The sequence below is a fragment of the Bemisia tabaci genome, chromosome 6 (assembly GCF_918797505.1).
Source record: "Bemisia tabaci chromosome 6, PGI_BMITA_v3".
In the NCBI taxonomy this organism is placed as follows: Eukaryota; Metazoa; Arthropoda; class Insecta; order Hemiptera; family Aleyrodidae; genus Bemisia; species Bemisia tabaci.
Window position 1 is genome coordinate 3,499,522 of NC_092798.1, and position 25,897 is coordinate 3,525,418.

General features: G+C 40.7%; 2 protein-coding genes across 2 annotated transcripts in view; both read right to left on the reverse strand.

Annotated features, from left to right (window-relative positions):
• nAChRalpha6 (nicotinic acetylcholine receptor alpha6) overlaps nucleotides 1-25,897 on the reverse strand; it is a 546,969-nt gene that overhangs the window by 457,350 nt on the left and 63,722 nt on the right. The window lies entirely within an intron of this gene.
• On the reverse strand, nucleotides 21,115-24,224 carry LOC109030519 (uncharacterized). Its single transcript, XM_072301392.1, has one exon. It carries the CDS (start codon nucleotides 23,745-23,747, stop codon nucleotides 22,680-22,682), a length of 1,068 nt encoding a protein of 355 aa, XP_072157493.1. The 5' UTR covers nucleotides 23,748-24,224; the 3' UTR covers nucleotides 21,115-22,679.

The following is a 25,897-nucleotide window of genomic DNA, read 5'->3' on the forward strand; positions in this document are numbered from 1 at the left end:
ACGAGCCGTTTCACGAGATTTGTCCCAGGGAAAAATCCCACTTACGAAGTCGGGAAAAATATTGAGTTAATCAATATTTTTCCCAGTACCAAGTATGGTACTTGTACCATTAGGATCCACTGAGAGAAGAAGAAGAAGTGAAAACGAATTGTGCGATATTTTATTCATTACTACATTGTTAATGTTTGTTTAATTAAAATAATGTGTCTAATTGTCAATTGAGTGCAATCAGTATTTTAATCCCGGTTAAATACTCGACTTTAACTAATTTATCTTCCCGCGCAAACTAGTCGCAGGACTGTATGAGCCCCGTCCCGTGGAGACGGTAACTGGGAAAAATCCCAGAAGGTTCATTCCTGCGATTCGAACTTAGGACAAATCCCATGAAAACGTCCCGTGGAGACAAGGCCTTAGAAGCAAAAAGCTTGCTCCTAAGTTAAGGATTTGAACAGCCCTGCCGGCTGATGGTTGAAATTGATAGACAAAGCGATAGACATACGGAGTTTGAAGTGATCTGATTGGTTGAAATGAGTGGTTCTTATGGACTGAGGGGATAAATGCTGGTTGCTGATAGTTTTTATATTACTTCACTCCTTTGTCCATTGCAGCCACCCGCTTCCTTCAATAGGATTCCTCCATATCCTGTTTGTATTCTTTGTCTAAAGCTCTCTCCATCAATTTCTACAATCAGACCTCTACTAAGGAAGAACGCCGTATGAGCCTTCAGATGCAGCCAAATTTCTATAAAAAAAACGATTTTTGGAAAAGTTTTTAATATTTCCTCCCAATTTTTCAGAAAATTGTGTCCCGGATTTGATCTGAAGTGTTTGAAAATATGAAGGCAAATATTCAGTGCTTTCTTCAAATATACATATACATATATTTTCTAAGAGAAAATTTGGAAACATTCGAATACTCTTACGGCGTTCTTCCTTAGCATGGTATACCTACTACACTGAAAAAAGTCCTCGCGGGCCGTTCATAAAATACGTAACGCAGTAGAGGATGGGGATTAAGGAGAGCGTTATACATCATCTTGTTTTTTACGTGAAGCAGTGGCGTGAATTGCGACGTATCGATTGTTATGCCATTTAAACCTATGGCAAAGAATTGATTATTAAGGTGTTTGCTGCGAGGACCATTTTTATCGATCCTTTTTCATAGGTTTAAATGGCATAACAATCGATACATCGCAATTCAAGCCACGCTACTGACGTAAAGGATAAGGACCTGCGTAAAAAAACGTTAGGAGGGAAGAGGGTATGTTTAAAAATGCCTAAGGAGGGGTATTCATAAGGGCCATTTTAGGGCTGACCCTGAATTTCCTCGACTCTAAGATTTTTTTACTAATTGAAGGTCTAAATTTTACGAAAATAATGATGATTTGGATATTTTTGGTCTCTTTTTGGGTCTAAACATGGGTCCAAAGGCCGTTTTGGGGGAAAATTCGGATTTAGCGGGTTTGCGATTAAATGCCGAAAAATCAACACTTTCCGCCAAAATCAATCTTCAGACCCATTTTGAGGCCAGTATTAGACGCGTAAAGAGACCGGAAATGACCAAAACATGATGAATTCCGCGAAATGTAGACAACAAAAAATTGCAAAGTTTCGGAAATTCAGGCAGGGTCCCCAAAAAATCATCATTGATATCCCTCCTAGCCCTAGCGTTACATCAAATATCACATAGAAAAGAGAGGACTTGGAATTGATTGGAATTTTCTAGAACGAATCTAAATATCAACATTTATGTGATCGGCACGTAACTGCTAGAGTAAGCATGTAAACGGCACTTCTGTATTTTCTGTAAAATGCATACGTGAAAAAGTCATATCTGACAGGAAGCGTGAGTCCGAATCTGCTCAACATCATTTCTGAAAAGGGGTGGCTGAAATGAAAGATTTTACCTAGAATAGATTGGAGATTCACGAATTGGAATTTCAATGCTAGCACAGACGTGATCAATATGGCATCCCCCGAAATCCACTTGAACATATCTCTTCCACTTAGAAATATACATAGGTATCAAATATTCCTGAAAGTGTTTGCTTCTATTGAATCATTTGTATCTCTATACCAGGGCTCCTCTTCATGAGTTTTGTGGTTGCTGTCAGCGCAAAAGGCGCATTGGCGCCTACAAACCTACGGGGATACTTCAAGCATTGCGCAATGCGTGAAGTATCCCTTTAGGGTCTGATATAAAAGTGATAGAGGGATACGCCCTCTGGCCGCTTTACGGTCCAAACCCTTGAGCGCTTCGTGCCTAAGACGTTATACGTTACGTGTTACTTTCATAGTTCCTATTCAGACATGGGTGCTTCTTTTTATCTTAACTTTCCTTTCCCACCCCTCCTTTTCTTTTTCCTACTTTCTTCCTTCTGCCTATGATTATATTGTTGTAACTCGTTGAATTCAAAACTACTTCGCTACTCATTTTATTCCAAAGGTGCGATTTGATGCGTTCCTTTTAAAAGCGGTTCACATGATAATCGAAAAAGACGTGACGAATATAATTGAATCGAAGCAAAGTTGATCATTTAACCTCGCGATTAATGATCTTCCACGATGAAGATGCTTTCACGAAGCTCGCATATGAACCGTGCAAACCGCCCGAATGTCAGGTACAAAATTTAGATAACATGCATTAGTTCCATTCAACTCATCGTTTCCTCTCCCGAGTCTGGAGGTGACAAAACTCTTAACGACTCATTATCGGGACTCTTATCATCCCCAAGTTTGAAGGTTGAGCTCCCGAGCCTTTTCACGGAAAGTCCCGCACTAAAACCCGGAATAAAGCGCGCCTACGCTGACTCCGCACATTCATCAAAGTTCACCACGTCTCCCCGCGGAGGTTGACACTGAAAGCTTTTGTCGGGAGGTTGAACCGCGGCAGAAAAGCGGGATTATCACCTCGTTTGGCAACCCTGGCATACACTTAACCCACTTGGCCCGCGTGGCAACATTGTCGCATTTCCACCCACGCGGCTCGACGTATGTTCGCGTGGGAAATGGCGGTTTTGGAATGAAAAATTGGCAACGCCGCGACGCGGTCCTTAATTCTGAGTTTGTGGCCGGGAGTTCTTTCGGAGTCGTAAGACGGGTCCGTCCGCGGCTGCTCTCTTCGTTTCCTGGTATCCCCACCCAACCATAAACGGTGATAAACGAGACGTAATGAAGTCTGCATGGGCATTTTGCATCCTCCGACTCGGCGCAGTGACTGCTCGCAATGGTATTTAAAATTCATAACTTTTCGTCGTAAAATGGAGGTGCCTGCCCGAGTCCGACTCAATGCAGCGTTAAATTAAATAAAGGGGTTGGATGAGCATCATGCCGCCGTCCTAAGGAAGAACGCCGTATGAGCCATCGGACGTTGCCAAATTTCCTTCGATAAATACCGAATTCGCAGGGAAAATTGTGAATATTTTCCCCCGAAATTTTCCGACAATTTCGCACGCAATTTAAAGTGAAATATCTGAAAATTTCAAAGGAAAATGTGCATGAATGTTGTCAAAAATACATGTTTTATCAAGGGAAATTTGGCAACTCTCGAATGTTCATACGCCGTTTTTCCTCAGCACGGCATCATGACAATCAACGTCTCCGAGATCTCGAGGAAAACTATTTTTAAGGCCCGGAATAACATTTCTGTTATTTTATGATGTCTTCGCCTCGTAACAGTCGTAAACCCGCGCTGCGTTAGAGCGAAAATCAATTTTGAATCATCTTCTCGCTTCCTTCGGAAGTAATGAAAATTCGGTTGTTTTGCTTTTAGAATCACACTCGGATGAGCATTCATCATTGCGTTTTGTTTTTACCATTAAGTTCTCGACCGTCGTAAGAAGGTTTTACAACTCATTCATTTATTGGGAATGCAACCTGCGTTGCCGTGGCGTTAATGCAGTCGCTTGCTTTGTTTTTGCTAGAGTACCCAGATGGAAAGAGTGGGGACATGTCAAAATATGAAGTTCTATGGACCTAAAAGGGTAGCCAATCTTGTGACAACAGGGTGTTCGCAGGGAACACCTTCATAATCGATTATTTACCACACACGGAGAATAAAACCTCGTGCGTGGGACCCGAAGTTTAGGTCATATGGATCTCTGAAGTTTTCGGATTGAGCTGTCGAGGTTCGGATCACACATCTGAAACTTCAGATGTTACATCTGATGTACTTCGGTTTCCACATCCAAAAAACTTCGGTTCTGAAGTACTTCACATGTAAGAACTGAAGTTTCAGATGTGTGATCCAAACCTCAGTAGCTGGACCTAAAGTGTTCAGATGCTCAATCTGAAAACTTCAGAGATCCATATGACCTAAAGTTCGGGTCTCACGCACGAGGTTTTTTTCTCCGTGCAGATTTAAATGGGGGAAATATCGATAACCGACCATTCGCCACTGGACGAAATCTGTTCTTATTAAATTACGTGTGCTCTAATGCGTACAGAAAAATCAATGCGGGTTCACGAGAATTTCACACGACAGGCAGGAGAATATGAGAGACCCGGAAGTAGGCCGACGACTTGGATATGCTCTTCCGGCAGTTCAAACAAAAACTAGACCGGCCTGACGTTTACCGAGAGAAAACAAGATGTGTACGAGTCTGTCAATATGTTTGGTAATCTTACACCGAATTCTTAGAGGGAGGGGTTCAAAAGTTTCGCCATCGTCTTCAGATAGGTTCCCTGAGACAAGCTCTCCTTTCGCGAACAGACGTGTTTGTATTTGGGTTAATTTTAGAGGTGATTGTAGGGCCTTTACAATTTGATCTACTTTATCGACCTTAATACGGTGAGGAAGATCAACTTAATAGAATAAAATAACAGGGACCCCGCACACGTACTTGGTTACGATTAATATGTTAAAAACATTACTCGCCTGCTGGTCAACATTTCAATTCACAGCAATAAATGCACGGAAAAAAAATTGCTGATTCAACGATTCAATTAATAAAAACAGTGAGTGCAATGTTTCAACGCAGATTTTACAACAAAAAAATGCTACTTTAACCACATTGTAAACTAATTTAACCACGGGGGTAGTTATAAAGTAGCGTTTTTTTCTTATAAAATCTGCGTTGAAACATTGCACTCACTGTTTTTAGCAATTGAATTGTTGAATCAGCAATTTTATTTTCCGTGTGTGCTGAAACTCCTAATTCTACTCTAATCCTATTTCCCGGAATATCGCCAATATCCTATCGTTAAATATCGTTACTATGCGTTGTTGGATGCTCCGCAGATCGAGACAAGATAAACAATTATACAACCATAAAAATTCAAACAGCGGGTAGTCATTCATATTTTTCCTTGAAGTTGTCAGATATCAACGGTGAAACTACCAAACCACGTAACTCGGTTTGCGACGTCGCAGACTTCCTGTCATACTTTATTTTTTAAATGAAAAACTACTTAACGTCTAGTCTTGAAAATTTCTGTGATTTTTCCTCTTTGCGCGGAGAAAATTCCGTGAAAATTTCAAGGAATGATATTGATTTGGTCGACTTCAAAAAAATAAAATGCGAGCGTAGATTTTTAAACACCGCAAACGAGATACGTGGTTTGGTAGTTTCACCGTCGATATTTTCTATCAAATTGCGAAAAAAATCATCCAACAAATTTGAAGAAATACATTCAAAATTTTCGGAGCAAATTCATTTAAATGAAGACAATCTGGCAACGTCTAAAGGCTCATACGGCGTTCTTCCTTAGCATGGCAGCATGGTGAAGGCTCATTCCTGTGAACCGAAAAGAGTCTACTGAGCGTATCAGTTGAGTAACCGTGATTTTTCGTCAATGCGATCTGTAACCTGAACTTATAAGAAGTTGTCGTACAGCTGTTGAGCTTTCGGGACGTTACACGAGCAGATCACCCCCGCTGTGCTCCCCCCCCCCCCCGGTCTCGTGACACGAAGATGATAAGAGGATCGCTGCGGAGGAGGTATGCCGAACAGTTAGCGGAGTTTCAGCGCCGAACGACCAAGTTACAGCACCGGGCTTATGACATCCTCCCGAACAGTAAGCCGGGGCCTCGCAACGTTGCCATTTCGTCGAGGAATTCTCAGGTTACCCCGTAAGAAGCTAGGAAAACTGAGGTAATCTTGGGTTCTCTCATTGTTCCCATGAGGAACGTTCTGAGGTAGGCGGATTTTCTCCGAGCGGGGGACGTTTCCCGATTTTTCCAGCTCTTGGAAAAAAAGAGCGCTTTCACGATTACTTCAATCAGGGGTTGTCCTGCCAAAGAATTCTCAGATTCCTCTAAAAGGAGCTGTAAAAAATGAGAGAAATCTCATTTGATTGTGAAGATTTGTTCGAGGTTCTTTTGGGGAACAATGAAAATAGGCGGATTTTATCCGAATACAGACTGGAAATCGACTAGAAATCTCTTTCAAATGACAGGACCTGGACCTCTATATGAGATGACAAAAATACCATATGAAATAAAGAGAATTCATGTTGTTTCTGTCGATGTCCTATTAGGCATTTTATCAAATGCCTAGGCCGGTAGCCAAATTTCGACAGTTTACGAATTTGTAAATTTATGGCGAGGAGTTCACGGGTTTTCAATATTTTGCGAAGAATAACTCTTCAAATCCGCGAACTCTCCTTGGTTTCCTTTCCTATTCACATGCCTTTAGTACATTTAAATGTTAAAATTTTAAATATTCTATGTTTCATGTCGTGCTGAAAATTTCATGATAAATGTGCATTCAGGATCTTAAAATCGTTTAAAATACTATGGTATGCGGCATATTTTTACAGAGAATTCTTTTTTACAGGAGCAACGAATTATTTGGTCAAAAATTCAGGTAAAAAATCAAAATTTCAATCTAAGTAAGAATATTTGACTATTTTGCCTAAGCATTTGACTATTTGACAAAATGCATAATCTGACTATTTGCCTTCGACATCTCGACAAAAATGCCCCGTTCGAGAATTATTAATTGAACGTATTTCTATCATACGGAACTATGTGCATTAAGACATGAGCCCTGACACCCGCAAAAATATGTGCATAACAGGGCTCACGTCATAATGCACGTAGTTCCGTTTGATAGAAATACGTCCAATTTGAATTTCTATTGATCCAACAGAGGAATTTTATTCTTGGGCCCCGACGGACACGGAAAGGGTGGTTTTGGGGGCTAAAATCGGCAACGGCGTACTTTAGCGCGTTCACGAGGGCGGGAAACTCGCGACTAAGTATTGCGATTAGAGCGGGGAGCGCGAAGTCGGGCCTTGGGTGATCTGCGGGAGCCGGGACTCGCGACAGGCGGATGACAGCCGAAATTTAAACTCGGCAGAATTGACGCCGTCGTAAATTCTAACGGGGCGAACGGGGAATCGCTGGCGAAATTAGCGCGGCGCCGCCACCGCCGGATACGGTATCTCCATCCTCCCACGCTCCCGATAATCGCTCGGCTGTCCGGTCTAATGGTCCGCTCCAGATTTACGCACCGCCCGTCCCGCCGGCAACTGGATCTTCCCCATTGAAAACCACGCCAGGAATTGCGAATCCGCCATGGGAAACCGGTCGTGGCCCAACATCCTCCAATTCGCTACTTGCATTGCATCGAGTTAGTAGAAAGGAGCGGAGACAATGGAGATGTTGCATGTGTGAGGATTTTGCGATTTGACAATTGATTCCGATGTAAAAGTTTGCGAGGAACACGATGGTGTCACTGGTTTTCTCTGAAATCAACTCCCAAGCTCAAAAAAAGCTCTCAAGTTGAGGACAAAATGGAGGGAATATCCCACGCTATCGTGAGAGTCCACCTCCACATCAAGACAAACTCTCCATGCCAAAGATAGGGAGCAAATACATTAGCAGTGATGCCGTGTTTTCAGTTTTGGAGTCCCCAGATAAAGTGGCAGCCCTGTCAAAAGGCCTGCATAGACGATCAAATTCCCGAACCAATTCCGATCAAAGTAGCATCAAAGTGTCGGGAGTCATCAGTCTGAAATTCATTCATTTGCTTCATTTTAAAATGAAAACTTGGCAGAAATGTTTCCTGTGGCAGGAAATGATGAATGATGGTACTCCGATCTGATCTTACTTTGAACAAAAAAGTGCGGCCCGTCAAAATTTGATGGTAGATGGTGACCACCAGTCATTAGCATGTCTACTTTGATCGGAATTGGTTCAGAATTTGATCGTCTATGAGGGCTATAGTATTAGCTTCCTATCTTTGCATGGAGACGGAGAATTTGTCTTGATGTAGACGTGCACTCTTAGGATAGCGTGGGATATCCCCTCCATTTTGGCCTCAACTTGAGAGCTTTTTTGAGCTTGGGATTTGATTTCAGAGAAAACCAGTGGCGCCATCGTGTTTCTCACGAACTTTTGCTTAGGAATCAACAGTCAAATGACAAATTCCTCACACATGCAACATCTCCATTGGAGACCCCGCGAATTAGCAATGCTACCGTGCTAAGGAAGAACGTCGTATGAACATTCCAGAGTTGCCAAATTTCCTTCGATAGTGCTCGGTTTTGAGAAGGTCATGAATATTTTCCCTTGAAATTGTCAGGACTTATCGGTGGAATTGCGAGCAAAATCGTGTAAAAAATAAATTGGAAGAAAACTATTCATAACTTTACCGAGAAATTCGAGTTTTATCGAAGGAAAGTTGACAACGCCTGAAGATTCAAGAAGCTTTTTTCTAGCTTTATATTTTTGAAGGTCCTGGTGGACAGGCCAGTCTCAGTCTCTGTAGACTAAACATGATGCGTGACGACACTATTCGTGGAGAAAACTGTAGTAAACGCTAAAAACGATATGAAAAAGGACCTGGTGACCACGATACAAATATTACGTCCATTTTGGGTTGGACTCAACATAAAACCCCAGAAAAAGTAGTCTCTTGGATTCAGAGTTCAAACTCTAAAAAAAATTAACAAGAAAAGAACTCTTTGATTCAGTCCGATTTTTGCTTGAATTGAGATCCATACTTCTTAATTTGAGCGGAGTTCCTTCAGATTCAAGCAAACCCCCCGATTGGATTAAGAATTTCTCTTGTCCAATAGACCACTAGACAGGGTACGAATTTCAGCATTCTGATACATATTTATTAACCAAAATTGCACGTAAAATGCGATGCGCACGGCAAAAATTACCGAAATTAACTCCTTACGAAGATATTTAATGATTCTTGATGCGTGAATTCAAACCACCCGCTCATGAAAACGCATTGCTCTGTGTGATTCACATCGCGCGCTAAACGTTTATCATGATAGTCTCTGCGATATAAAAATCTGAAAACCTCAATCTTGACTGTTTGGCTCAGCTATAGCAAATTTCTTGTGGTTTGAGCAACACATGATGGGAAATAAACATTGCTCGATTGAGAAGCTTGCTGAAACTGTTGTAGTGCGCGATTTGAGTGAAGTAGAGCTTTGAGTTTCTTGTGGGCGGGCAGTGCAAATTCCTAGTAACCAATGTGAAATAAAAACGTTGCTATCTTCATTAAGAGTTAGTTTCAGTAATTTTCGTTGCACGAATCGTGTTCTACGTGAAATTCTGGTAAAGAAACATGTATCAGATTGCTTAAATTCGGACCTTATCTAGTGGTCCATTGTTTTAGAGTCTGGACTCAAGATCTAAAACCTTTTTTTTTTCTTTTCAAAAAAGATCCAGGAGAGCTCTTTGATTTGTATAACTCACTAGTGCATCTTAGTGTCATTTACCACACTCCTGTGGTCCATTTGCCGTGTTTATAGGACGCCTCAATGCCTCGTGTCGGTTAGACTTGACACAGAGAATCTGGTTTCTCGACAAAAGCAGACAACCTGAGATTGACAATCAACCTCGTCCACCCCCACAGTAAATCGAATCCAGGACCGTTTTCTACCAACCGCGAAGGAGAAAGAGATTGACCTCATAAAAATTTAAAGCAAACAAGGCAGCCTAGCAACCGGGGCACCCTCCTCATCTGAATATGCGTAACTCGATTTTAAGCCTGGTTGAGATAAGACCGCCCCGCCCCTCCTCCACCCCTCCCCGCGACGGAACAAAAGTCTAACATTTCATCCCTGTATCGGGCAGTTTAAAGTGGGTTCAATTACCCCTTTGTTTCAGCGCAACACAAAGGCAGCCTTCCCGGACGGAGTTAACTCTTTTTCAAACGTTGCCTTTCGCAGCCGCCCGGCCTCATCTGCCGCGCTGGGTAAAAACCCCGCATGAGCATTCCAATGTTGCCGAATTTCCTCCCAGAATATATTTATTTATGAAAGAGATTATGAATATCTCTCCCTGAAATTTTCAGGTTTTTTGTTTTAAAGCGCGGACGAAATCCTGTATAAAGTCGGAGGAGAAATATTCCCAAAATTTCCTGAGTATTCGTGATTCGTCGGAGGAAATTTGGCAACGCCTAATGTCTCATGCGTCGTTTTTACTCGGCGCGGCAGTCATGCTCTTGAAAAAGTAATGGCCTTGGCCTTAGAGGCACTTGAGCCTGGGGCGGGAGGGGTGGGGGCGGAGGGGCGGGGTTGAAGCAGCCGCTCTCGAGGAGAAAAGTAACAGGTTCGACCTGTCTTCAAGAGGGCTTCATTGGGGAACGATTCGATTTGATAAAGCAGTTAAACATTTTATTGGCCCATTTTTAGCAGTTTGCTGTTTACATCGTAAAATCTGACTATAAACTTGAGGAGATGGCACTGGAATGGGCTGCTAAATTTATAAAGTCCCATTAAATATTTGAAGAGGGGCGCGTTTTATTTGACGGACTCGGTCGAGCCGGCCCGACGAAGGGGTTATTTGATGGCTCAATAAATGAAAAAAGGCGCAGTAAATTTAATTCACCGTGAGTTTTGTCGCTACATTTGTAGTGAGGATTGACTTCGCATCGACTCTTGGGTAGTTGATGTCTCGACCTCGTGTTACCACCGGGGGTAAAAAATTAGTTCCCCGCCCCTCTTCCATGGTCTTCCCCCGCCTTTTTTTCTCGAATTTATAACGGCTATTGGTAAATTGAAACTTAATGTGTGACTTTGAGAAGGCAGCTGACGTGACACTTCGTAAAATTCCGTACACAGCCGTGCTAAGGAAAACGCCGTGTAGACCTCCAGGCGTTGCCGAATTTCCTTCGATAGAATTCGAACTATCGAGAAAATTTTAGGATATTTTCAGCCGATTTTTCTGAGACGTTCAATCGCAATTTGATATGAAGTATGTAAAAGTTTAAAAAAAAACATTGTAACATTCTTCAAAAATTGATGTTTTATGAGAATAAATTAGGCAACATTTGAAGGCTCATACGACGCTTTTCCTTAGTAAGGGAAGTATGGACTTATTGTGCTGTGCTGAAAAGAAACACCGCATGAACCTTCAGACGTTGCGAACTCTAAAGAAAAAAAATAGGGAAAATGTTGGTCGATAGTTTCAAGCGGGAAACTTCAACAAGAATTTGCAGTTCTTGGGGACCGAAATGTTGTATTTGACAATTAGCAAGAACGAATTTTTGTCTTAACTTTTTTAGTGCATCAGATTAAACGGCAAGAAGTATTCACTGAGGTATTGGGAGAGAAAAAAACACAGTGAAAAGAAGAGTCGCTTCGATCTAGAGTCCAGACTCTCAATAAAATTGGCGAGAAAAAATAATCTTAAATGAATCCAATTTTTCCTTAAATCGAAGAGCCGAGCGATTATTTAGGCGGATTTACTTTTGATTCAAGCAACAAGTCCGATTGAATCAAGAGTATTTTTTTCTTGTCAATGTTTGTAAGAGTCTGGACGCTGGATCCAAGCGACTTTTTCTTCCAACGCATTTAAGAGTTTCTTTGAAAACTTGTACTGAAACGAAGGCAACTTTACAACGTTCAGAAGCTCATACGACTCTTCCTTAGCCCAACAGAGTAGTCATGAGAGAGCTGGTGAGTCGCTATTTAAATAAAGAATGTTCGTACAGGTTCCCAGGATCAAGGAGGAAAATGGGGAGGAAAAGTTTTAACCAGAACCTATTCCATGGAAGTCACCCTCCGGCGAAAATAAATCCACGAACCGCGCAACTCCTTGATCAAGTGCTAAAAAATCCTGCTTAAATCCTTTTTTCCGTGCTCCGGGAAAAGGGTTTCTACGTTATTACCTTCCGCAAAAATATTTAACGCTCAACTGAATAAGTAAAACTTGTGCTTGGAGGAACCTTGAGGGGTGCACGGAGCACTCTGCCGAAACTGGATTAAAAGAAGCTTCGTTCTGGATTCCGCCTAATTCCGGGCTGAAACCGCGACACGCCGAGTTAATCCTCTAATGCCGTACCACCATTTGAATGCGTTTGCTACGAAGTATTGCCTTAACTGATTAAGCGGGCATTTTTCCGGTGGAATAGTGATAAAGAAAAATATATATTCAAGCGAAAAAGTCGTGTCTCCAGACTGCCACATGAGTTGAATTGATGGCTCTTTTGTAAATCGACCATTACTACAGAGTTACAGTTATCCTTGGTTTATAGATGTATTTAAAAGTTAGACCTTTAATTCTTTCTAAATAGCGTTATAATACTTAAGTCTAAACATACTCGGGGATGAAATTTTTGAGGTCTCCGTTGGTTTAATGGCTGAACTGCAAAGCTTTTTTTGACGTCTACTTAGTAAATAATATTTCAACGGTGAGACTGCAAAAATGCGTAGCTCGATGTGTTTCGAAATTTCTCGCGCATCTATTTTATTTTTTTCAAAAGAGACCGAACCAACATCATGCACTGGAAAAAAAAACACATTGGATCTAGAGTCCAGACTCTTGAAAACATTGACAAGAAAAAATACTCTTGATTCAATCGGATTTAAGCTTAAATCAAAAGGAAATCCGCTCAAATTAAGAGGCTTGGTTCTTGATTTAAGCTAGATTCTGATTGAATCAAGAGTACTTTTTCTTGTCGATGTTTTTTAGAGTTTGGACTCTGGATCCAATGTGTTTTTTTTTCCAGTGATGACTTGAAGTTCCCATAGAAGTTTTAGCATCAAGAGAGAGATAATCACTGACATTTTTAAAATGATGTTCAGTAGTTTTCTACGTAGAGAATTAAGTATGACAGGAAATCTACAACGTCGCAAACCGAGATATGCATCTCTACAGTAGCAGTTTCACCATCGATTTAGAATCTTTAAATAACCAGGGGTTGTAATGGCAACTTAGAAGGCGATCCTTGAAAAGAAGTTGTGTGGTCACGCGTCAGAAACAGTGACGTATCCTCACTTTTTCTGCCATTTTTTCCCTTGAAATTTTTTTAGGACAATAATCAAGAAATGACTCAATCGCCTTTTTTGCACGCTGAAACTATATTCCATATTCCATACAGATATGGTTCCAATGAAAGAAAAAAATCTGCTCCAAACAGATTGCGGTTTGATGCACGAGTCTTTTATATAGAGTTGGTGATTTTACTGACGTTCGTCAAAATTCAGAATGAATGGAAATTCTCTTTTTCCCTTCCTGTATAATGAGAATTTCAGTTTTATACATAATTTTAACCCAAGTTGGCTAAATCACCGATTCTCTATTTTAAAAAATATATGTATATAAAATCTAGATTAAAATGATGATACTTAGTAGAGTCGTATTCTGCCGAGCTAAGGTAAAATAAAACGCCGTATGTGCTCTCAGGCGTCACCAAATTTTCTTTCAAAAATCGCTTGTGCTCAGACAAATTTGTGAATATTTTTCTTCCAATTTTTCAGATAATTTTGTTCGTAATTTGATCGTGAAGTATCTGAAAATTTCAAGGAAAAATATTCATAACTTTCCTCAAAAATATACATTGTATCGGAAGAAATTTGGTAACTCTCGAATGTTCATACGGCGTTTTTACATAGCGCAGCGGTACTTTCATAGTTCATCACCTTATATCACGAAAGCTTCTGATATTTTAGGTGACTCTGGCAACATTTTTCGTGCGTTTAACGACAGGAAACCCGCTAATTAATGCCTTCGATGTTGATTCTAACCATCGCGGTAAGGAGCTGAGCCGCACCCGAGGCCTTGTTGCCTCATTTAGCAGACAAATAAAAAGAATCACGGCGGTTGAAAGATTTTCTGCCTATACGTGAGATCTGCGGGGTATCTAGTTGCCAACAACTTAAAATTCTGCGAAAGTTTTGCTTGGAAACGCCTAGGGAACATTTATAGGAAGAGTATGGACAACTCGATTTATGTAGCCCTTAGGACCCAAAAGGGCGATAACGGGAAAAACGAAAATCACGAGAAAAGTGCCGCTGCCAACCTCTGCATTTGAAACATTAATCAGTAGGGCCGACAGCGCATTCTAATCAAGCGTTTTTAAAGGATTGGGACTTTGAAACTGAGAAAATTTATGCAAAATCAAAGTTTTATACGTATTTTTATAATTTTTGATCAGTGTACCTATACTCTCGGAGTATTTAAATTAGTACCACTGGATAGTTCGAGTTCATAGGTTGGCTGCCTTTTTGGGTCCCAAGAGCTACATGACCTGATCTAACCTATCCTCCAAATTTTTGAGCTGTCCATACTCTCCCTATAAAAGTACTCAAGAAACGCCCAACAGATTATCAGTACACTGGAAAAAAAAACACATTGGATCTAGAGTCCAAACTCTTAAAAACATCGACAAGAAAAAGTACTCTTGATTCAATCGGAATCTAGCTTAAATCAAGAACCAAGCTCTTAATTTAAGCGGATTTCGTTTTGATTCAAGCAAACATCCGATTGGATCAAGAGTATTTTTTCTTGTCAATGTTTTCAAGAATCTGCTCTAGATCCAATATGTTTTTTTCCCAAAGTAAAAATATAATTCGAGAAAATTAGCAACATTGAAACTTAGTTACACTCTTCCGTCCGCAAAACCACCAACTGCGATTCAATCTATATCCTATCTAGCGGTCCGGAGAGCTGCCATTTGTGGTCCGTCAGACAGTCTTGATTAAAAGATAAAATTGGACGGTGCAGGACTTGATCGATAAAGATCATTTAAACAGACTATCAAGAGTCGCGAAGGTAGAACTTGGATTAAAACCGCGCTCAAAGTTTCGACGTATCTCTCGCCGCTAGCAAGGGGATACCCCGAAGGAAAGACTCTTAGAATGTCTATCCTGCTCTTAAACTGAAATTGACTATCGTAATGAAGTGTTTCATAGTTGAATTTAATGCTTTATGGGTTGTTCTCTGAAGAAGCACCACGTCATTGAGGCCATTAAAAGTGAGCGCAGTGCAGAAGTTCAGCTCAGCGTTGCAATTCTTCCACATGTTTATGTATTTCAGACAGCGCTACAGAAACTTAAAAGTCGTCGATACCCGGACGAAAGAACGTATCTCCGTTCAAAAGATGCAAAATCTATACTAACAAAATCTTTTGAGCGTTCACCACGTTAGTAGTGTACGCTCTTTCCCGTCGTTTTGTATCGGGTATATTACTAATGTATCCATTGGTAAAGGCCAACACTGCTCCGTGGGAATCGGCGCCATTTTTCGTGGCGGGAAGCAATACCTATTTTCTCAATTTTTTTTATGTAACATTTATACCTTTTTTCTCCTATTTTGTCCACTTTAGGTAATGCCTGTAGGCTTGTCTTTGAGAAATCAATATCTTCACGTTTTAAAACTCTGCAACGTACTTTTATTTAATGACTCTTTCGAGGATCTTTCAAATTTTTAGTCGTCGGAGATCTAAAAAAATTGTTGGGTACGAAGTACCCCTTCACTAATGACCCCCATATTTTACTCTATGATGACAAGACATTTCTTGTATATATGTATGTTTTCTAGGTTACGCTCCTCGTTTAGTTCAACAGCGTCTTGCAGCGCTCCCTTCCGTCCGCGCAAAACCACTTTTACGTATTGACGAGGTGCTACGGTGAACGCTCTCCAATGTCTTAACATTGGAACGGGAGCCTAAAATGACATATCGAGTTAGTGTAAAAATATGCCCCCCCCCCCCAAAAAAAAAAAAAAAAAAAAAAAAAAAAAAAAAAAAAAAAAAAATATATATAAATAAAATCATATAAAAGGCATAAAATATGCGAGGTAACTTGAAACACAGGAATTCTTAGGCTGACATGCCTTATTGAGTAGAGCAATTCACTTGAGTTAGGTTCGAACCTAAGAATACAACTATATCAACTTGGGTGTGTTGCACAGTATCACACGCATTTGAAGGCGTTTTATGTTGGTCCGACCGCGACCTACCAAGAGTAGTCTTGATGTGTTGACTTTAAGTGCCGTTGATAATGATAATTTTAAATTAATTGAGGCTTCAAGTTTTGTCACGGGTGATAATGGGCATGAAATATGCGAGGTAACTCGAAACACAGAAATTCATGAGCGATTCACTTGAGTTAGGTTCGAACCTAAGAATACAACTGTATCAACTTGGGTGTGTTGCACAGTATCACACGCATATGAAGGCGTTTTATGTTGGTCCGACCGCGACCTACCAAAATTCCTATTTCTTTCAAAGTAATCCATGGAAAACTGTGGAATTTATAGTAAAAAATGACGAATAGTTTCCGAAGAAAAATACGCATTTGAGCAGAAATTTAGCAACATTAAGAAGAATGTGCGTTCTTACGTTAGAACATCGACAATACTGGCGCTAATTGTGTACATTTGACGTTTCTTCCTAATCGCTGCCTTCTTTGGTCCTCAAGAGTTTCATACTTTTTTAAAAAAAATGTTTGAAGAACATTTGTTTCCAGTTTCATTTCGAATCAAAACCGCCACGCTATATAGATTTTAAGCGCATCTTAAGTGCTTACCGTGTTTTTCTGCAATTTTTTCCTGTGCAGAGGCTAAGCACTCAGGAAATCTCGTGCACACCAGAACCATTTCCCGGTTTCGCAGATTCTTGTGGTAACCATCAGGGCCGCCCGAGCCATTGGGTCACGTGACAAAGAATTCTCTGCAAAAATTTGCTTCATTGATAAATAAGTTTTTTCTAGTCCTTAAATGCGCATTCTTCTCTAAATATGTGGCATTTTATAAACTCAGAAGTTTTCACAATTTGGACGGTTGAAGACATTAGACAGTAGTTTGGAACGGGCAATGTAATGGCAGTCTGCACTTTTATGGATTTTAACTCTCAAAATATTCGAAATTCGTGGTGAACACGTAAAAAAACCTTGTCAATTTGAAAATTTGTCTGCCTGCCTAGACATTTAATATAACGTCTTATTTGACTATTTGCCTACTACACATGCATCTCGTACCCTAGGGGCAGGTCCAACCAGTAAAGTAAAAACCCAGTCATAGCTGAACACTGGAAAAAAAACCACATTGGATCTAGAGTCCAGACTCGTAAAAACATCGACAAGAAAAATACTCTTGATTTAATCGGATTTTTGCTTAAATCAAGAACAAAGCCTTTTAATATGAGCGGATTTCCTTTCGATGTAAGCAAAAATCTGATTGAATCAAGAGTATTTTTTCTTGTCAATGTTTTCAAGATTTCGTCACCTTCCAGGCAAAGTATCACAAGCGCCATGCGACGTTTAAAAATTTCCGCCGCCATTATATTTTTTTACAGAGAAATTGTTCAACGAAGCTGTCCGAAAATTACACCGAATTTTCTTTGTGCTGCCGATAAAATTTAGTGAAATTTTCGAACAGATTCAACCAACAATTTCTCAGTAAAAAAATAAAATGGCGGCGGAAATTTTTAAACGTCGCATGGCACTTGTGATACTTTGCCTGGAAGGTGACGATTTGGACTCTAGATCCAATGTGTTTTTTTTCCCAGTAAACCCTCTCACAGCGAAAAACTGTTCTTGAAATAAATCTTTCCTACGGATTTCCTGCGGAAAATTCACGTAGACGGATCCGCTCGTGACGGAAACCCGCTATCAACGAAGAATATGTCCCCGCCTTGGGAGTTTCCATTATTCCCAGGTGTGGCGCTATATCCTCGCGCGAGGAAATTTTTAAACACCGCCGTCACGATGCAGTTTCTCAAGATGCGAGATCGACCCGTATTTTTACGGCGACCCCGTAAAAATACTCACGCCAATCTCGGGGAAAATATTCCCGCGCAAGAAAGATGCAGCGAAAAACCCGCGGAGCTTTATAGCCGCACCTCCTGAGTAACCGCCCATCGATATTTCTCCATTCAAATCCACGGAAAAAAATCGATTATCACAGTCGACTCGGATAATCGATCAATTTCCGTAAGTTTAAACGACGGCGATCGATTCATCGCGATGCACCTGGAGCCGCACCTGCCGACAACTCACCGTGCTGCCCATTAATCTCGGCTCGAGATTAAATATTTAAACGTGCAGTTCCTCATTTTAAACCAAAAGGAAACGCCGTAACAGTTTCATTTTACATCCCCGTCCGCTCCACCCCCCGCCCCGTCACCCCTGCGTCTGCAGCTGCACTTGATGAGCGTCTGATACCATCGATGCAGTCCCACAACACCCCCCTCCCCTGCTCGTCCGGTATTTGCCCTTGCATAATTTGTTCACGGCTCGCCCGTGATATTAATGCGGCCTAATTACTTACGAGCTACGAACACCGTTGAGAAAAAATTGAAAAACGAACATTCGGATAGTGAATAGTGATCCTATAGTAGCGCCCGAACTGTGTTTCATCTTGGCGCCTACCGCTATTGCTAATTTACTTGTTGCCTCCTCTCACCATCCCCGATCGGTTAATCTGCCATTTAAGGTGATTCGCCGGTTGCCATTTTGTGGGTCAGAGCGACGTGCAATATCTCGCATCAATTCGTTCCATAATTTCAGCTGCTTGTCACTTTTTTCGAATTTTGAGATCGCACTTCTGTTGTCATGACAGTAAAGAATTCATGAACCAAACGAGCCACCCCCCCCCCCCCCCCCCAAATAAGGGATGACTTTCGCCTCTTTTTCGGTATTTGATTCGACCATCGAACCAGGGTTTAAGTGGAAACTTATAATATCAGAAAACTCAGGAAAAAATTTCAAGATGAGCATAGGAACCGTTTTCGAGTTACCGGGGGGGGGCAAAGGGGTCAAACTCCGGCCTTATTTTTCGCTATTTTCTTGTCGAATTGATGTGTCTACGAGGTTGTTATCGTTGTTTACACATATTATACACACCGATTCCTGCGTATATTCACACGCAAAATCGAGTTTTAATGTTGACGAGTCAATATATTGATCGGTTATATCGATTTTTTAAAATTATTTACGGAAAATCGACGATTTTTTGGGATTGAAATTGTTTATTTTTGATTCATTGATGACTAAATGCACCTAATCTGACTGTAGTACACCGACACCTACGTATTTTTTCTTGTAGAATCGATTTTTAACGTTAACGAGTCGATGTATCAATCGCTTATGTCGAATTTTTGCGATTTTTTAGGAAAATCAATGATATATTGGTATTGAAATTGGTTATTCTCCATTCGAGAACAACCAAATTTTGGGTTTGAACACATTTCCGGTCGGGTCGATTTCCAATTGAATTCAAGTTTTCGATTGGGGCACATTTCCGGTCGAGTAGAAATTAGGATTTTCGATTTCCGGTCAAGTGAAATTTCGGGTGGATAACGAATTCCGTTGATAGTGGTTTCCGGTCGGTCAGATTTCCGATCGAATCAAATTTTCAGTCGAGTCAAATTTTCGACAGGGACACGTTACCGGTTGGAAACTGTTTCCAGTTGGGTTAATTTTCGGTCACGTCATATACGGATGGATTACGGTACCAGTGAATTGGAATTTTGGGATGGGTCAGATTTCAGGTTGGATCAAATTTCCAGTTAGGTCAAGTTTTCGATTGGAGCACGTTTCCGGTCGAACAGAGTTTACGGTTGTCGATTTCCGGTTAAGTAAAATTCGGCCGGACGATTGGTCGATTGATCTGAGTTTCCGGTGGGTAAGATCACCGGTTGAGTAAAGTTTTGGTTAGCATTGTTAGATCAGGTTTTCGGTCGAGTAGGATTTGTGGTAAATTTGAGTTTCCGGTTAATTTAAAGATTCAGTTAAGTGAATCAAGTGTCCCACTTAATTTATTGAACGATCCCAATTTTTTAATTGACGATTTGCGTTGTCCAGGAAGATCATCGATTTTTGAATCCAAGAATTCTGATGAATGCACCAGAAACAAAAAGAGAAACACACATGCTGATTAGAAGAGAGGGAATTGCATGTAAACTTAGATATGGAAATAAATATCTCTGAATCTTTATCAGTGTATAAGTCGCAGGGAGTCAGCAATCGCCGGCAATTTGCAAGCTCCGTACTTGTCAATTCGTCAAATTGTAATTACGATAACATCGATATAGTAAAGATTTCTTTACGCCTTCAAATTCAGCGATACTCTCCGCTTTGCCGAGGAGTTCGTTTAGTTGCTTAACCGAACCTAACACAGATTATTGATGACATTTCACGGACTCGCGAATGTGCTAGCTGGCACCATGTATCCAAGAAGAAGGGGTGTAGGGAAAAGGGGGGAATGGGAAGGAAATAAGGACAAATCTATCGGGATCAGAAGAGCGTGTATGAACGTGAGAGAGGATCAGAAAGACAAGTGGTGGTGCGTAACCATAGATGCATACAAGAGATATACATGATACAGTCAAAATCGTACAGGGTGCCACCCCCGGGCAGTCTATGCCGGGTCTAGGACAGGGCAAAATTTCTGAGATGCTACGTATCAACGTGCCAGAGCTGGTCTTGATTGATACTACTCTAGGTATGTTGTCATTACCTGGGTGAAGCTTTATAATTCTGCCCATTCTCCAAAGCAGAGGAGGCAAGAACTTATCCTTTAATATCACTAATGTATTGACCCTAATATCGGTTTGTTTTACCCATTTACATCTTTGTTGCTGCTGATGCAAATATTCCATTGACCAACGTTTCCAAAATTTTTCATATAATTTTTTAATTAACTTCCAATTTGTGACCGACGAAGTTGGATGTTCTGCTTTAGTATTTAATATATCGGTCATTGCAGAACCAATCAAGAAGTGGCCAGGAGTTAGTGGAGAGAGGTCATTAGGATCGTTTGACACTGGCCAAAGAGGTCTAGAATTCAGGATTGCTTCGATTTTGTTAAGGATTGTTGAGAATTCTTCGAAATTAAGTACGTTTGTTGTAACTAGGGATGAATTTCCATTCAGCCTGTTTCTCTTGCAAGTAATTTAAAATTTCAGCTGAAAGGTTATTTTCAAACAACAGGGGTTGCCTAAGATTATTTCTAGCACCAATGAACGTTTTTGCTTGATCCGAATATATTGTTAGAGGAATTCCGCGTCTAGATACAAATCTTTGAAGTGCTAATAGGAATGAGTAAGTAGTTAGATTAAATGTTATCTCCAAATGAACAGCTTTTGTAGCGAAGCATATAAAAAAAACAATATACAATAAATTAACAGCTTTTTTGTTAGGTTGCAAGCGCACTTTGAATGGTCCACAATGGTCCAAGCCTATGACTGTAAATGGTCTCGCAGGTGTGACTCTTTCTTGTGGTAAGTTTCCCATCAACTGCGTTATGTGGGATGGTCTTACTCTACGGCATGGCACACATGAATTGACTATTTTCTTGGTCAACTTTAAACCATTAATTGGCCAAAATGTCGCTCTGACCAAAGAAAGTAATAACTGTGGGCCGCAATGTAACCCTTTGATATGCTCTGACGCAACAATCAAAGACGATAAAGGATGATCCTTAGGCAGTAAAATTTGATGTTTTGCATCGTGGGGAATTGATGCATTTTGTAGCCTTCCTCCGACACGAATTAAACCGTTTTTGACGAAAGGGCTTAAACTGATGATTGAATTACTTTTTGGCAACTCTTCATTTTTACTCAATAAGCTATATTCATAAGAAAATCTCTCTTTTTGTGCGATTTTGCACAATCTTAATTTGGTATTATTCAACTCCTCACAAGTTAAGTGCCCAGTTCTTTTATTACTCCTTTGTAAGTTCTGCTTTAAATTTTCAATAAATCTAAGACAGTACGAGGTTACACGTAGTAACTTATTAAAACTTGAATATCTCAAAAATAAAAACATTGGCTCATAATAAACCGCACTCAAACAAACAATATCAACGTTTTGTGGCTCTACGAATATCCTAGGTGAAGCATTGGAAACAGCTTCAGCACTTCTAATGCATGGAGGACCAAACCACCATAAAGGGGATTCTCCCAGTTTTTTAGCATTGACTCCTCTAGTAAGAAGATCAGCAGGGTTCTCAGCTGAGGGTATGTAACCCCAGTTGTCAGTACATAGGTATTTTCTTATCAGTTCAACTCTACGGGATATAAATCCGTCTTTACTCACTTGTGTATTTGTGTTAACACTTTTAATCCAACTTAGCGCAATGTTGCTGTCAGACCACATTAATACATAATTTATATTTACATCTAATATACTTAAAATACGATACACTAGTTCAGCAAGCAACACCGCACTGCATAATTCCAATTTTGGAAGAGTTACTGGCTTTTTTGATGCAACACGAGATTTAGAACATAATATATAACTCTGAAAATTTCCATTCAATAGTTGGGATGATATATATACACATGCGCCATAAGCGCGGGGAGATGCGTCACAAAACCCATGAACACAAATTACTTTATTTGAAGTTGCAATGACTTGCCTTGGCACGCGCAAGTTTTGAGCCAACTGAAGTTCAGTCACAATGTCTGTCCACACCGAAGTGTCCTCCGACGATAAATTATCATCCCATTGCAATTTGAGAGTCCATAATTTTTGATAGAAAAGTTAAGCTCTAATTATAATCGGTTGCAATAACCCAAGTGGGTCATAAATACTATTTATCGATGCTAATACTGCTCTTTTAGTAGAATCCTTTGGTAGTTGGAGCTTACAATTTAAAATGAAAATATCAGCTTTAGGGTTCCAAGTTACCCCTAAAACCTGGTGATCGTCTTCATGTGAGAGAATCATGAATGGTTTTGAGGTATCTAAATTTAAAGCATTTAATACATGGGGCACGTTAGATACCCACTTTCGAAGTTCAAAACCACGTGGTGCTAAAATACTGATAACTCCTTTGATGGATGTTACAGCTAATGGTATTGATTTTTTATTAGTCACGAAGTCGTCAACATAAAACTCTTTTTTGATTGTAAGCGCAGGCTCTGGATAAATATGAGCTTTTTCATGTCCAGCTTGTTGCAGGCATCTTTCAGCTTGGAAAGAAGCTGAACCAGTCCCATACGTCACAGTGTTTAGCTCAAAAATTTGTACCGGCTCATTTTCATTGAAACGCCACAGAATTCTCTGCAACCTTCTATGTTCAGGGTCTATTTTTATCTGACGATACATTTTTGTAACGTCAGCTGTTACTGCAACCGCAAATCTACGAAACCTTATCAGTAAATCAAAAATGTCATGCTGAATTTTAGGACCTACGTGAAGAATTGAATTAAGAGAAATACCATTAGAGCTAGGCGCTGATGCATCGAATACTACACGGCATTTGGTTGTTAAGCTACTTTCATTGAAAACGCAATGGTGAGGAATATAATAAGTCGGTAAGTTTTCTCCTTGATCAGAATGAACTGGAGACATATGCCCCAATTCTAAGTATTCGTGCATGAACTCATTATATTGCTTTCGTAGCTGCGGATGAATTGATAATTTTCTTTCGAGAGAAAATAAACGTCTAAGTGCTGAGCCATACGAATCACCTAAAATTGCTGGAGAATCTTTCAAAGGTAATTTCACCATAAATCTTCCATCTGTGTCGATCTTTAGGGATGACCTAAATAATATCTCAGCTTCATGCGTTTGTTTAGCTGACTGTAATGAGTGGCATTGAAACATGCCTATTTCTGTTTGTTTACTATCATTTTTATACTTATGTTGATAAGAAGATAGAGATAAATTATTAACAGGTGTCAAAATCCATCCTAATTTCGTACTTTGCAAAATTGGGAGTTCAGGGCCTAATGAATATTTTTTGAATTTCAATAAACTCCAAAAAATTGATGCACCGAAAATAACATGTACTTCGCCTCGTTGAAAATAAATAGGGTCGGCCAATTTCGATTCTACCTTGGATGAAGTAATATCGTACTTTGGAAACGTTTTATCTGGAATAATTAGTGGCAGACTTGGCAACACTGCACAAGTTGCTTCAAAAGAAAATTTCGAGTTCAAAGATTTCACTGTGATAACAGTACGAAATTTCGAGATTGATGTTCCTACACCTATAATTTTTATTCCCTGTATCGATTCTACTTTGTTCTTTAAAGTGGCTGCTAAATCCTGTGAAATAAAATTAGCACTGCTGCCACAGTCTAATAGCGAGCGGCAGATTTCTGTTGGGGAAGGATTTCTGTTGCTAAGGAAGTTTGAATTCAAAGGATAATAATCCCTACTTCCAATCTCGTTTTTTCACTTTAAAACAATTTAATTTGCTGATTAAACACGAAGAGATTGCAATTTGCCGGCATATGCTAATTGCCTGCAACATATACACCTGAGAATGTTTGTGAGGAAATTAATGAGAAAAAAAAATACTGACTGAACGATCACAATCACTGCCTGTGCAAATGTTAATTAAACAATACTAAAGCACTTTATCGATGGTGAAAGTGCAGAAGTGCGAATCTCGGAAAATACGATTTTCAAGGAGGGTAAAAAACCTGTCTGCATTCCTCTTAATTGTCGGTAGAAGGGTGAAAATTCTTGAGGATAGCAAGAATAAGATGTTTTTTCAAACTCCATCAGCAGAATCAATAATTTCTCGAGCTGTTAGAAAATGCGGCAGAAATGCTGAGATTCGCATTTTTGGCACTAATATTCTACACTTCATCAGGAGATACGCATTTTTGCAATATGTGTTTAAAACTTGTTGGTGGTTTTGGATCATATAAGGACTCAAAAAAGGGTTGCACACTTAAAATTCCTTAAAGGATAAGATTAAGTTGGTCATCGATGCTCCATCCATCCAAGTTTTACGCTTTCCTAATGGACCAGTGGACAAAGTACCTTTTCTTAAATTCTGATTATTCACAGTTAATCAAAGAAAGCTCATTTTATTCGTGCGAAACATTTCAAATTCACAACCGCATTTGAGAAAGTTCCGATCTTGTAAACGGCGACTCTTTCAGTTCCGCTTCAAAATACGATGACCGAACCAAGGGACTTAAGATACACAATCTGATCCAGCCGCATGCAATTTCTTCTTTGCATTAAGACGTAGAAACGAAATACAATATTATTATTTTTTCAAAATGATATTCCACGGCATTTTTCAAAAATGCGGCTCGATTTAAAACCCAATTTTATGAACTTTTTGGTCAAAATCATTCTACGAGGCCACTCACAAAGGATACACTAGAGCGCCTTCAAATCAATGCGTAAACTTAATGCGAGATTCTGATACCACTATTCGTGCGTCACGGCAGTCATCTTGCATACCCGGCCATTTGAAGGCGAATCATTGGCTTCAGGCAACGGGGTACGAATAACAGCAATGCCATTCGATAAACTCCGGGCGGCGGGGCCGCCCACCTGAACCCTAAGGAGCCGAACGCGGGGGTCAGCCCCCTGACCCCTAAGGAGCCGAACGCGGGGGTCAGCCCCCTGAACCCTAAGGAGCCGTTCGCGGGAGTCCGCCCCCTGACCCCTAAGGAGCCGAACGCAGGGGTCAGCCCCCTGAACCCTAAGGAGCCGTTCGCGGGGGTCGGCCCCCTGACCCCTAAGGAGCCGTTCGCGGGGGTCCGCCCCCTGAACCCTACGGAGCCTTTCGCGGGGGTCCGCCCCCTGACCCCTAAGGAGCCGAACGCGGGGGTCAGCCCCCTGAACCCTAAAGAGCCGTTCGCGGGGGTCCGCCCCCTGAACCCTACGGAGCCGAACGCGGGGGTCAGCCCCCTGAACCCTAAGGAGCCGTTCGCGGGGGTCCGCCCCCTGAACCCTAAGGAGCCGAACGCGGGGGTCAGCCCCCTGAACCCTAAGGTGCCGAACGC

Coding starts and splice junctions, on each gene's coding strand:
- LOC109030519 (XM_072301392.1), bottom strand. CDS start 23,747: ATGTTTCAATGCCACTCATTACAGTCAGCTAAACAAACGCATGAAGCT.